This window comes from Ovis canadensis, chromosome 2 (genome assembly GCF_042477335.2).
Source record: "Ovis canadensis isolate MfBH-ARS-UI-01 breed Bighorn chromosome 2, ARS-UI_OviCan_v2, whole genome shotgun sequence".
Lineage (NCBI taxonomy): Eukaryota > Metazoa > Chordata > Mammalia > Artiodactyla > Bovidae > Ovis > Ovis canadensis.
In genome coordinates, this window is record NC_091246.1 from 4,269,288 (window position 1) to 4,284,534 (window position 15,247).

The 15,247-nt window shown below is 46.0% G+C and overlaps 1 protein-coding gene across 1 annotated transcript in view; it reads left to right on the plus strand.

The window, feature by feature from the left end:
• The window catches only part of BRINP1 (BMP/retinoic acid inducible neural specific 1), a 198,638-nt gene that overhangs the window by 42,873 nt on the left and 140,518 nt on the right, over positions 1–15,247 (plus strand). Inside the window, exon 2 of the mRNA XM_069573829.1 lies at positions 8,651–8,918. Coding sequence (XP_069429930.1) covers positions 8,701–8,918 — 218 coding nt within the window. The 5' untranslated portion in view covers positions 8,651–8,700. The remainder of the gene's footprint in view (positions 1–8,650; positions 8,919–15,247) is intronic.

The window sequence follows — 15,247 nt, forward strand, 5'->3', positions numbered from 1 at the left end:
TCAGTAACTGAAGTTTCCATTTCAGTGTATTACACCAAATAAATCGAATTTTATTTAAGATGGAAACTTGACTTTCCTCCCAGTCTCTCCTGTCTCCTTCCAACTTATGATTCTGTCTCGTGCCCTCTGTCTTGTCAGCCTTGATCTTAGTTTCTTTACAGTGAGGGTTTTGGTCAAAGATGGAGAGATAAGGAGGTTGCAAGAGTCTTCCTTGCCTAGTACTTTTTTGACAGCTTAGTATCCGTTCTCTGGGGGCTTAGCAGGTGTTCGGTGCTAACTTTTTGAACTCTCAGCGTTTGCGGGAGAATATTTGGAGCTGTCTTTCTTTCCTGAGATCTCTCGCTGGAGATTCCTTTGATGAAGGAAAATGCACATCTCTGCGGCCGCTTGCTGACCACTCAGTCCTTGGACCCTTGGTAAATGTCAGGGCAGTTCCAGTTTCCTCCTGCTGGTGTCACCTGGAAAAAAAAATGTACAACCTTGAAACCAGAGTTTTATTTTATTTGATGTACAAAAATGATGACTTAAGCCTGCCTTGCAGCCTCTCAGCTCTGAGAGACCACTCCAAGGAGATAAGACAGGAGCCAGGAAATATAGGAGTTTTTGTAACAAAGGTCAGGTGGTTGGAACTTCAAAAGATTCCTGTTAATTAAAAAAAAAAAACAAAACAAAACAGACACCGCAAGTTAATGAGTTTAACACTTCTCTGTGCGTGGGAAGGTGCAAGAGTCTGGGCTTATTGAACTCATCCCTTTGACATGCGCCTTCACCACCTAGGCCAGTGTTCTGTGCCCCTCCCACACTGAGTCCCTCTGGGTACACAGTCCGGGGTGGCCGCAGTGGTTGAGAGCTTGGTCGAGGGCACCCTGTTTGTCTCTGGTGCTCCCAGTGTTTCCTTAGGTCTCACTATTGGTTGGAGGCAGGGAGGCTATAGTGGCTTGATGGTTGAGCATCCTTTGTTTCCTGATAACGGCTGGCAGCATCTTCCCTTCACACTGGCATGCCCTTTCCCTCCACTGACGGGGCTGGGGCAGCCTCTCCTGGCCTCCTGTTGCGTGTGGCCCTCTCCCAGTGATGGGGGACACATTCCCTTTATGCAGGAGCTTAGCGCATACTTTTATGGACAGTCTCTACTCTGCCATCAGATTTCAGCCCTCTCTTGAATGTCCCCCTGCAGAGTTCTGTCTTTAGCTTTCTGCAATGTGAGGCAGACACTCATCTGCCATATTCCTCCAAGCTCCCGGGACATTGGTCATGTTCTTTGTGGGGTCCTGCTGAAGCTTGAGGTCCAGGGCTTCTCCCGATTCTCCCCTGGAGCTGTGTGGGGTGAGCAGGGGGGTTCACAGAGGGTGGGCCGTTCTCCCCCTGACTCCACTGGTGGTCCCAGCACCTCACTCTGTGTCATCCTGTGGGTGAGAAGTTAAGAATCTCCACAAGTGCATTTGGCTACCTTTTTTATAAGTCCTGGATAGTGGTCATGCACTCTCTTTACAATAGCTATTATCTTGGTCTTGGCTTAAACCTAGGCTAAAATAACTGTATTTGAAGTCCTCTTTAATTCTTATCTGAACCTTGCAAGGCACTCATCCTCCTGTTACTGCCTGGATTTTACGGGCGAGGAAACCGGAGGTGACCGGGTTCATTCATGCGCTCAAGGTCACCCAGCTTTGAAGGTTTGTACCTCCTGGAGATGTCTCATCTGAAAGCCCCTCAGGTTGACACCAGGCTCAGGAGGCAGGCAGTGTGGGTGATCTCTAGTCCAGTCGTTAGCCTCAGGGCCCCCAGGATGGGCAATGGAGCTGGCCTTCCCTTCTATCCTCTGGCCCTGCGTGTGGGCCCCTGCCCAGCCGTCGCTGTAGAAAGCTCCAGAGGCGGAGCTGGTGACGGTGCTGCTGGAAGGCTCTGCTCCCCCCATCTGCCTCTTGCACATGTGTGCCTCAGAGGTAAATAACTCACCACGGCCACCATCAGAGGACGCGCTTTGTATGGGCTGAGCTGTTCCTCAGTGACACTGCAGGCTGACGTACAGCAGGGCTCAGGCGAGGGCCCTGCGAGCTTCAGCCCCATCAGCAGCTCCGCGCCCACCCGGGTGCCTCGCAGCAGCCAGACTGACTCAAAGAAGGTCATGGGTGGGTCAAGGACAGAGCTCAAAAACAGAGCCAGCCTCTCTTTCCCAGGCTCTGAGACCCCGTGGCAGGATGTTCCTTCTATGAAGGCTGGAGAAATAGCAGTGCTGAACTGCATGGTGATGGGATACCTGGGGCTGTTTCTGGGACAGGAGGATGGAGAGACGTGGCTCTGAGCAGGGGGGAGTTTTTATTTCAAATGAAACTAAATGTCCGTCTGTTTATTTTGAAGGGAGGGGGCAAGTGCTCAACCAGTGATGTGCGGAGTGAACTGAGTTCTCCAGATGTTAATAAAACCAGGAGACGGAATCTTTAAGAAATGATACAAGTGAACTTACATACAAAACAGAAATAGACCCATAGACAGAAAACAAATTTATGGTTCCCAAAGGAGAAGGGGAAGGCATAGATTAGGAATTTGGGATTAGCATATAACTTTACTATGTATAAAATAGATAACAAACAAGGACCCACTTAGAGCACAGGGAACCATCATCAACATTTTCTAGTAACCAACAAAAGAAAACAACCTGAAAATATATGTGTATTAGTTCAGTTTGGTTCAGTTGCTCAGTCGCGTCTGACTCTCGGTGACCCCATGGACTGCAGCACACCAGGCTTCCCAGTCTACCACCAACTCCCACAGCTTGCTTAGACTCATGTCCATCGAGTTGGTGATGCCATCCAACCATCTCATCCTCTGTCATCCCCTTCTCCTCCTGCCTTCAGTCTTTCCCAGCATCAGGGTCTTTTCCAGTGAGTCAGTTCTTCGCATTAGGTGGCCAAAGTATTAGAGCTTCAGCTTCAGCATCAGTCTTTGCAATGAATATTCAGGACTGATTTCCTTTAGGATTGACTGGTTTGATCTCCATACAACATATATATATATATATATATATATGTGTGTGTGTGTGTGTGTGTGTGTGTGTGTGTGTGTGTGTGTGTGTATGTTTAACTGAATCAATTTGTTATACGCCTGAAACTAACACAACATTGTAAATCAAATATACTTCAAATAAAGAAAAAAGATAAAAAACAAGGAGATGGATGAGAGTGACCTTCTTAGGTGGTGTCAGAAAAGGCTTGTTTGAGCCCTGTCCATTAAAAATAAAACACCTTCCATTTGTGTAATTTTAAGATTTTTGCAACCCCATTAAATAATTAAAAAGAAAGAGGTGAAATAAACTTTAATAATATATTATATTTACTATTATACATCCAACATACTACTATTTCAACATATCACTGGGGTCCCCTGGTGGCTCAGCTGGTAAAGAATCTGCCTGCAAGACCTGGGTTTGATCCCTAGGTTGGGAAGATTCCCTGGAGAAGGGAAAGGCTACCCACTCCAGTATTCTGGCCTGGAGAATTCCATGGACTATAGTCCATGGGATCACAAAGAGTCAGACACGACTGAGTGATTTCCCTTTCACTTGCAACATATAACCATTATAAAATATTGGTGAGTCATCCTGCATCCTGCTCCTCTATGTCTTTGAGACCTGGTGGGTGTGTATTTATACTTACAGCACATCCTGATTTGGAAGAGCCACATTTTACCTGCTTGATAGCTGCACATGGTCCGTGGCTTCCAACCTGGACAGCAGGTTGGCTTGTCCACTGGCCAGCTTTGTGGTGTTGGGCCAGTTACTTGTTCTTCTTGGACCTCAGTGTTCCCTCTCCCCCCATTAAAAATGGGAATCACAGCCTCTCACCGTATTGCAATGAGGTCACATGTGTAAAGCAACTAGTGTGTGTTTCTGGCACATAGTAAACGCTCGGTTAATGAACAGGTGATTGCCTCCTCAAACTGACCTGCATCCCAATTAAATTCTACGCTCGCTACAGGAGACTGAAAGACAGCCTGGTCTTTGCACACCGTGGCTGGCCTCCTCTCTTTCCTTTCCTTCCACGGACACTGTCTTCTCCCTGAGGTTCCGCCTCCCTCCCTCCTTCTCTTTCTTCAGGTCACGCTCAGAACGACTTCATCGAGCAGCTTTTCCTCCACACCATGTGTGGGGAGCAGTGGCTTCACTGCCAACCCCGTCTCAGCTGCCTTCGTTTTCTTTAGAGCTCTCCATACCGCCACATGTAGTCATTGCCTGTTTGCTTGCTTCTCCCAACTGAATATTAAAGAAGCCCTTCTTGCTATTTAATTTCCAGCTAAATATGTTAATGGATGAATGAATGAATATATTGAACATCCACGATGCTTTGCCCTTAGTATGTAGCCTAAAAATGAAATGCAGTCCTTTCTTGATGAGAGATTCAGAGGGAGATACAGGTGACTGCAGGCCCTCCATCAGCCCTAAAATTTCACTGAAGCCTCTGCCACCCTGCATGCTACCCTGGGCACACACCCCATCGCTCTGCCCTCTCCCACCTCTGAGACTTTCTGTGTATTGCCTGCTTTGCTAGGATTCTCTTTTCCTCATCTCTTCTTACCAAAACCTCACATGAGTGAATGAGTGAAAGTCGCTCAGTCACATCCGAATCTTTGCTTTGTGACCCCATAGACTATAGTCCATGGAATTCTCCAGGCCAGAATACTGGAGTGGGTAGCCTTTTCCTTCTCTAGGGAATCTTCCCAACCCAGGGATCCAACCCAGGTCTCCTTCACTGAAGGTGGATTCTTTATCAACTGAGCTAAAAACCAGCTCAAATACCACCTTCCCTTCAGGGTTCTTTCCAGATCTCTTGATCTCTTGAAAACATCTCTGGCCTCTATTCTTCCACTGGACATTTTCTGTGCTCATATTATTGATGATAGCATATTTCATATTAGGATTCCTCAGGTCTGTTTGTGACTTTGCATAGTATTTTGAATCTCTAGAGGGCAGGATCTGATTTTACCTGTGTGTGGAGAGGGTAGGGATATATTGGAAACTGTACATACTTTGTAATCAGATATAGTAATACATGAGTTAGATTCCTGAAAATCAGGACTTGTGAGTTTATCAAAGCTATTTAATGTCTCCAAGTCCCAAGGAGCTCATTTGTTAATGGGAGAGCTGTACCCATCTCTTGAGAATCACTTGGACTGCAAGGAGATCAAATCAGTCAGTCCTAAAGGAAATCAACCCTGAACATTCATTGGAAGGGCTGTTGGTAAAACTGCATTTCCAATACTTTGGCCACGTGATGTGAAGAGCTGACTCATTGGAAAAGACCCTGATTCTGGGAAAGATTGAAGGCAAAAGGAGAAGGGGATAGCAGAGGATGAGATGGTTAGATAGCATCTCCAACTCAATGGACATGAACTTTGGCAAACTTCTGGAGATAAAGAGGAACAGAGGAGCTTGGCGTGCTGCAGTCCATGAGGTCACAGAGTTGGACACAGCTTACCAGCTGAACAACACCCATCTCAAGGAAGAAGCCTTTGTTAACCTCTAGTCTGTACTGAATGCTTTAGCTACTGCCAAGATAACAGACATTTTTTTTTTTTTTTAGATCCAAGTATACAATAGATGCTCCATAAATATCAAACTTGGGGCCCTTATATTAACCCAAGTCTCTAATACAGTTGATGCTAATTCGGGCTTATTTACAGAATAAGAATCACTGTGTCTGTCATGATAAGACAATATTTAAGTAGCACACATACTGATCTTTGTCCTTAGCCAATAAAACGTCCATTTCTATGCAAATGCACCTTCTAGAAACTTTCGTTATCGTCTTTAGAGTTCTGTGAATTACCATGATTTTTCTGAGTCAACAGAAAGATACTCAAACTTCCTCCATGAAACGCTCACCTGTGCTTGTGGAGATGTAGATTGTACCATATTTCCCAACTACAAAGAAGGTTCAGACACAGCTACTGAATTGCCATGTGCTACAGACAACATGGCAGCATGAAAACCAGGAGCTGGAAGACAGGAGTCTGGCCCAGTCAGCCACTCAGTGGTGATCTTGTAAGAAGGAGCTGGGCTGGAGCAGGATTTATCAGCATTTGCACCACTGATGTTCTCGGTGCAGTTGTCTTTGTTGTGGGGGAGGGGCTGCCTTGTGCACTGTAGGATGTTTAGCAGGCCCTGGCTTTTACCTGCCAGATACCAATAGTGTCCCCTCCGTTGTGACAATCAAAGATGTCCCCTAGGGGACAAAAAGGCTTCCAGAAGGGAAGCATTGGATTAGATCATCCCAACTTCTGTAAATTCCAGGGCTCGGGGCTGAGGTCTTGCACACACACGCACACACATACACATGCTGCTATTTCCTTGTCTAGCCTTGTTTCACTTTCAATAGCTGCAGTGTTCTGAATCCTGTTTCCTTGCAAACAGTCTAACAGGCAGGCATTCTCGTAGGTGCCCACCCCGCACCCATTCACAACAGAAGCCACGCAGAAGGGCTGGATGGGTGGCATGCTGTGATTTCAGTGTGTTATAGCTCCCCGCCAGGATCTCTGAACAATCGCCTCCACCCCCTGCTTGCCACTCAGGTGGGCTCCAGCAGACAGTTTTGGCAGCTGGAGCTGTTATAGTTCTGCACTCCATGTGGACGGCTTTGTTTTAGGATCTGAACAAACCTTGCAGCCACAGCTTCTGCCAGCCCACTCGTCTGCTCACAGGCCTCTCTCCTTTGCCCCTGACAGCTGGGGCCTGTGGTGCCAAGTAGACTTCTGTAGCCACTCGTAATAGAATGGTGCAATCAGACCACAGAGCGTCGTAGCCAGTTGGGTTGGAAATTCGCACCTTTCTCCTTTTGCTTTTCTCTCTTTCTTAGCTTGACTTTCTTCCCATTTTCAGCTGGAAGAGGAGACCAATAAGGGATCATATTTCTTCATGTTTTTACATGGTTTTCCACTCGATAAAATGGTTTTGTCCTTGCCAGGTTTTTAAATGGCATACAAATCTGAGATGTAGATAGAGGCTATGACTGTCCAGAGTCACACAGCCAGCCTTGTGTAGAAACAGTCTTTTAAAGATTCTTGCTGGTTAAAGACTCACAACCCCATGAGCAAGATGGACACAGAGGCAAATTAGTCCAATAAAAAATAGTAAATACTAACATACAGTTATATAGGTGAACAACAGGAGCTGAAGGAAAGGAACAGCCAACAGCTTTTGAGAGGGATAGAAAAAGGAATGACCCTTGAGGGCCTGGCCTCAGCTGGCTAGTAAAGAATAAATAGGACTTGGCATGGCAGGGGAGGCCACAGGAGCAAAGACGCCCCAGCAGGGGATAGCCGGGCAGCAACAGCAGTGTTTATCATCACCCGTGTCTTCGTCATCACTGATGCCATTTGTTGAGCACTTTCTAAAAAAGTCAGGCGCTGCATGGGGCGCTTGACATAAATGGCGTCATTTCATTTTCACGCTAGTCCTGGATACAAGGGCTATTGCTGACTCCATTTTATAGGCTGAGAAACTGAGGCTCAGAGGAGTGAAGTCACTTGCCTGAATATACACTGTTTACAACTGGTAGAACCTGCATTCCAAGCTGCCTTTCAGTGTAGAGTAAGATGAGCTCTTCTAGGATAAGTGGGGTGAAGGACACAGACAGCATAATGTCAAGCTAGCAAGCAGAGTGATGATGTGACGATAAAAAGAAAACTTGTAAATGTGCCCGAGTCCAGGCATGGTCTAGTGGTTCCTCTTCCTTTCTCCCTACAAGGAGCCCCTAGCTAAGTCCTCCCTTAAGCATTTCTCCAACATGGGGCCCCGGTGCTGTGCTACTACCCAAGAAAGGGGCGGCAAGACCCCCTAGTTCCTTGGCCTTCTGCTCCCCTTCTGAACACAAGATAACCTTGAGGCTCAGAGACACTGAGCCAAGTGGATTCTCTGGCTATGCTTCTTTGGGGTGAAGGAGACATCCCACTGAGCACTGTAGAAGGGATTCTGATGAGCTCCATAAACTCTCCACCTGTAAGGTATCAATCCAGGATAGTCGTGATCATGATGCATCCCAAGACTTTGTGCAGTCCGTCAACTGGTGATGTGAAAGCAAAGCATGTGTTCACCGGGTGCATGTCTGTGGGAGGGGAGGAGAGAAATGGGTTCTCGCTTACCGAGTCCCTGCTGCGAGATTCAGGCTGTTTGTTGAGATAGCAGGCGGGGCAGATACTGAAGTTCCCTCCTGGCTGGAGGAAACTGTTTCTGCCGTCATTCATTTCACTCTTGCTGTCAACTTACGCCTTGAGTAACTTCAGTGTGCCGAGTGCCAAGTTACAGATGCTGAAGCCTGTCCTCCATTTCACAGATGAGGAAACTGCATATCTAAGAGGCTAAGCAGTATGTACATGTTTGTACATGTTTATACCACATGTGAACAGCAAATCAGGAGTGCGAGCCCAGATGTCTGTAGACGCCACACTCTTAAGCAGAAACTGCACTGATCTTTGTAAACCCTGACTCAGTCTTCTGATGAGAAGTATTATGATGAAAGTATGTTAAAAGCATTAAAAAAACTTTTCCTTTGTCTCTCTCTCTCTTTTCTGTATATTTTTGCTTCCCCTCTCCACCTTTCCTCTCCCTCTCTCTCTCTTCCTCTTTCTTCCTGTCTCTTTTCTATTCCTTTCTTCACAGGACTCCACAGAATGGAGCAAGAATGAGAGGAAAAAGGCCGGCAGAAAAGCATGAACTGGAGGTTTGTTGAGCTCCTCTACTTCCTGTTTGTATGGGGCCGTATCTCAGTGCAGCCCTCCCACCAGGAACCAGCTGCAACAGACCAACATGTCTCCAAGGAATTTGATTGGCTTATTTCAGACAGGGGGCCTTTCCACCACTCCAGGAGCTACCTATCCTTTGTGGAAAGACACCGTCAAGGATTTACAACCAGATATAAAATATACAGGTAAGAGCTGGGCTAAGCTCACCCTTGCCTTTCATTCGTTGAGCGCTTTGGGGGGTCCTGCTTTGGCCTGGGCCTTGTGGTGTGGAGGAGTATCTGGGCCCAGACTGCTAAATACTTGCTCATTATTTATTAATTTACTTAGTTTTCTGTTTATTCATTTATCTGTTTCATTACAGTGTGCAAGGGATTGTCGGTGACGAATTAGAGTAATATATTTTTGAGTACTTAAAGTGTGCTGGGCCTAGTGCTTAGTCCTTTGTCTGCATCCTCTCTTTAAACCTTACAGTAACATCAGAGATAGCATCTGTTTATTTTCTCCACTTTATATAGAAGGGCTAGCTGGGCTTTCACTAGGTGAAATAACTTTTCCAAAGTCACACAGTCAGTGAGTGGTAGGACTAGGATTCAAACCCTTCTTTATGTGTCTCCGCAGTCACAGACAGTAATTTTAGTCAGTTACATCAGGTGTAAGCTGCCGTGTTTTACAGATACTAGTAATATTCCAGATATCTTACCCAAACATATACATTTGGAAACAAATAGGAACATTCAGTGAACAACTCTTTCTTGAGCAAGTCTGAACTGGTCTTTGGCCTGTTGGAATCCTACTCATTCCCAAAGGACTTAGCCCAATGTTCTTCTTCTTTGAAACCATCTTATAGACGCTCTGCATCCCACTTGATCTGTCTCTCTTTGATATTTCCACAGCTCTCTATGCTTATGCCTCTTTAATTGTCAACCATTTGGAGTTGGAGTGTATTCTTGTATTTCTTTCTCACCTAACTTGAAACTCCGTGAGGCCAGGACTTACATATAATTCATTTCTGGATCCCCAGAGTGAGGTTTTATTTTCTGCCTTGTATCGTAAGCACACAAAAAAATGTTGTGGACTAAAATAAATTGAAGAATGCAGAAAACTCTCTAGAGCTGGAGTCTTCAAGATGGAGGAAGAAAGTCAGGGTCTAACACTTCTGGGCCACTTCAAGCAGGGGAGCGAGGATGCACACATGGTGGAGGAAAGATACTAACCTGCAGCTGGGAAGCCATGAATTCAGGCCTTGTGTCCACTGTGCATCTGACATGAACGTGGGCACGTCTCCTCTGAGCCTCATGTGTCATGGGTGATTCATGAATCTGCTACCAGCAGCAGATGGCTGTGACTCCGTGCTGAATATTCAAATCTGCGTTTGAAAGTTGGCCCTTAATGAGAGAAAGTTTACATCTGCCCCTGCCTTCAGATTTCACCTATGCTTTTGTTTGGATTCCACTGCTCAAACAAAAATCTGCAGTCATCCAATGAGCTGGTTTCTAAGATGCTTTCCAAAAGCTCTGAAATTAAGTATAAAAGATTGAACCAAGGTCACGTGGTTAATTAAATGATGGAGTTTAAATCCAGAAGTCAGGCCCCTGGTCATCTAGTTATTTCTTTCTTCCTTTATTTAATCCTCACATAATTAATAAGCACCAGCTAGAGGCCCAGAAACTGTGTTTAAGGCCGGTGACACAGTGGTGAGTAAAGCAAACGTGGGCCTTGTGCTCAAAAGAGCACATTAATTAGACACACACACACACACACACACACACACACACACAGTATAAGTGCTGCAAAAGAAAAAGGGCAGGATAGGCATATGTGGGGGATGATGAACAATGATGTGGGAGACTATTACATGCAAAGATTGGGTGAGGCTCCTGTTGCAGTCTTCACCTGGACACACATGCAGGTAGGCACCCAGAGGTCCGCGTGCCCTTCTAGACCAGGTTTAGACCAGAACAAAAGCCAGCCCAGATGTGCTCACCGGGCCTGTTGCCAGTTGGCACTTTCTCTTCACTGCTTTGTTGAGACACTAAGGTATGTCCGCAGGTGATTCCCAGAGTGTCTCCCTTGTGCTAACGTGGACACAGCACGTTAGAAACTTGATGTTTGCATCATGAAGGAAAGACTTTATTTCCAGCTTGTGCCATCTTGTCTGAGGCTACAGAGCCAGCCTCTCTGAAATGTCCTAGACCTCAAGCTTTGTCCAGTCCACCCGACCTTAGAATCCAGGCTAGAACCCAGGGTGACCTGAGAGCTTCAGAAGGAACCTGCTCTCCTCAGTTGAGTGGGTTAAGGCCATCTGCATCCTCATGCTTATGCAGAGGGTGACTTCAGCCCTTGGCGTCCTGGTGGGGAGTCAGCGCCACTGGCAAGGATGAGAGCCTTTCAAATTAAATCCCAGCAGAAATCCTCTCTCCTGTTGCTTCACAAGCTGAGCTGTAATCTGTGCACACACAGTTGTTTGGGTGCACAAGGTTCCTGCTCTGTCACGCCTAAGTCTGAGCTGATGCGCGGAGGCTGGGGAGTTTTCTGCTCTTGAATCTGCCAGTGCACAGCAGCAGCATCCTCCATCCTAGAGGCAGAGGACCTGGGTGCTGGCTCAGCCCACCCACCTCCCCCAGGTATGATTTTGGCTAAGAAATGGAACTTCTCTGAGTTTCTGTTTTTTCATCTGTAAAATGGGAGTGTTCACTAAGATGATCTCCAAGGTCCTTCCCTTCTCTGAAATTCTGTGACTCCAGAAAATGTCATTTGGAAATACCATGGAAGATCGGAGAGGACTCTGAACTTGGAGCCTGCAGACTCGTTGGACCCACTTTCTTCATTCTGGGCATGTATGTTCATGCCTCATTCACTCATGCTTCCATGTAGTCCTCTAGACTTTCATATCAACTGTATTCTGTAAGCCGTGCTGTGGTTTGGTAATACAGAGATGACCAACAGCAAAGCACGCACGCACGCGCGCACACATACACACACCCCCCACAACAACAAAGCTCATACACACACACACACACACCACCACAACAACAAAGCTCATACACACACACACACACACACAACAACAAAGCTCATGCACACACACACACCCCCCCCACAACAACAAAGCTCGTGCACACAAACACATTCCACAACAACAAAGCTCACACACACACACACCCCCCACAAAAACAAAGCTCGTGTACACACACACACACACACACCACCACAACCACAAAGCTCGTGCACACACATACACACACACCCCACAACAACAAAGCTCATACACACACACACACACACCCATAACAACAAAGTTCGTGCACACAAACACATTCCACAACAACAAAGCTCACACACACACACACCCCACAAAAACAAAGCTCGTGTACACACACACACACATCCCACAACAACAAAACTCACACACGCACACACATCCCACAACAGCAAAGCTCACACACACACACACACACACATCCCACAACAACAAAGTTCACACACACATACACGCACACACACATATCCCACAACAACAAAGCTTGCACACACACACATCCTACAACAAAGCTCGTACACACACACACACGCCACAACAACAAAACTCACACACACACACACACCCCACAACAACAAAGCTTGTGCACACACACACACACATCCCACAACAACAAAACTCACACACACACACACCCCCCACAACAACAAAGCTTGTGCACACACACACACATCCCACAACAACAAAGTTCACACACACACACACCCACAACAGCAAAGCTCACACACACACACACACACACATCCCACAACAACAAAGTTCACACACATACACGCACACATACACATCCCACAACAACAAAGCTTGCACACACACACATCCTACAACAAAGCTCACACACACACACACATCCCACAACAGCAAAGCTTGCACACACACACACACACACACACACACACATCCCACAACAACAAAGCTCGCACACACACAGATCCCACAACAACAAAGCTCGTGCACACACACGCACACACATTCCACAACAAAGCTCACACACACACACACATCCCACAACAGCAAAGCTCGCACACACACACACATATCCCACAACAAAAAAGCTCACACACACACATGCACACACATGCACACACATATCCCACAACAAAGCTCACACACACACACACATCCCACAACAACAAAGCTCGCACACACACACATCCCACAAGAAAGCTCACACACACACACATCCCACAACAACAAAGCTTGCACACACACACACATCCCACAACAACAAAGCTCACACACACACTCACTCACATCCCACAACAGCAAAGCTCACACACACACACATCCCACAACAGCAAAGCTCATACACACACACACACATCCCACAACAGCAAAGCTCATACACACACACACACACACACACACATCCCACAACAACAAAGCACTCTCTCACACACACACACACACACACACACACACACACCCCACAACCTGCAGTGTCCGTTCGCTCCTTCACCAAGCTCAGAGTTTGGGGTGGAAGACTGTCAGGAAGAAAGAGTGGATAAGCAAGCAATTACCATTCCATGGAGAGGTATGAGGAAGTAGCCACTCAGATGCTCAATATTCTCCTCTGTAGAAAGTGATGATGATGTCTGTCCTACCTACGGAGTCAAATGAGATGAACCTGGTGTGAGATGCTTTGTAAAATTTAAATTTTCTTGTATCTGGGAAATTTTTTCATTAATGTTTGAAATCATCATTCTAAGACAATCATTCAGTTTGACTTTCTGGGAAGCCCATACATATATTAGTTGTTAAATAGTCACCTTCATTCTGTGAGGGAAATAGCAGCATATTACAAATGAGAACACCAAGTCATCAGGAGGTTAAGGAGATTGCCCATGTCACTCACCAGGGAAGTGGCCAAGCTAGGAATCAAAAATAGGCTTCTGAGACTCCACAAGTTGGGAGTCATAACCCTCTCTTAGTTCTTAGTTACCTAGCATATGACCAAATACCCAGAGACTTCCTTTAATCACGGACAAGTTGCAACCTCTTGGAGACTCAATTTTCTCATCTGTAAAATGGAGATAATATTAAATGCTTTATGTAGTTGTGGCTGGAAATAATTTAGGGGTCAGTCATGAAGACCTTGGAATGTTGCAGGAGCTACATCAGACAGCTGATGGTATTGCTAGAAATGATTTCTTCTCGTGGTAATTATTTTTTAATTAATTAATTTTTAATTGGAGTCTGATTGCCTTACAATATTGTGTTGGTTTCTGCCATCTATCATCATGGATCAGCCGTAGGTATATGTATGTCCCCTCCCTCTTGAACCTCCCTTCCGCCTTCCCTCTTGGTAATTTAAAAGTCAGTTTTGTCTGAAGAGTGTTTCCTATGTTTCCATTGCTTCTTTGCATTGTGTTTTTCTGTTTATCTTTTCTTGATTTTGAGATTGTGAGTAGTTGCTGTAAATTTGGCAGTTATTTCACAGGTGGATTTAAAAGGAAAATTGTGGTACCCTTTGTAAGCTTTGGTTTGGGATGGTCAAGGCAGGTGAGGGAGACACTGATAGTGGTGGCCACTTTGCCACAAGACGTGGTTTCATAATGAGTGGCTTTCCCTACAGGTTTCAGAGCAAGTGGTTTGTGGTTTATGGTGTACCTTCCTTTGAGCCTTAAGTAAGTACCTGAAAGTTGAATGTAAATCAAGTCATTGTAAACCAGGTCTGATTGTCCAGCCGTCTTGCTCATTTATCAGAGTTGGGTGAATTGTCCTTCTAATCCACCATCTTAAAGGTTGCTTCATGTATTTCATGAAAATGTCTCTAGTAGGTTTCCTGGAAGAGCTGCTTCACTCAGTGAATGGAGCTGGGGCTGGGTGGATGGTTCTGCTAAGCTGAATGAGCTGTGGTCATTGTCCAGAAATCATTCAAGAGTATGTATTGGGCACCAGTTCAGTTCAGTTCAGTTCAGTCGCTCAGTCATGTCCGACTCTTTGCGACCCCATGAATCACAGCATGCCAGGCCTCCCTGTCCATCACCATCTCCCGGAGTTCACTCAGACTCACGTCCATCGAGTCTGTGATGCCATCCAGCCATCTCATCCTCAGTCGTCCCCTTCTCTTCCTGCCCCCAATCCCTCCCAGCATCAGAGTCTTTTCCAATGAGTCAACTCTTCACATGAGGTGGCCAAAGTACTGGAGTTTCAGCTTTAGCATCATTCCTTCCAAAGAAATCCCAGGGTTGATCTTCAGAATGGACTGGTTGGATCTCCTTGCAGTCCAAGGGACTCACAAGAGTCTTCTCCAACACCACAGTTCAAAAGCATCAATTCTTCAGCACTCAGCCTTCTTCACAGTCCAACTCTCACATCCATACATGACCACAGGAAAAACCATAGCCTTGACTAGACAGACCTTAGTCGGCAAAGTAATGTCTCTGCTTTTGAATATACTATCTAGGTTGGTCATAACTTTTCTTCCAAGGAGTAAGCGTCTTTTAATTTCATGGCTGCAATCACCATCTG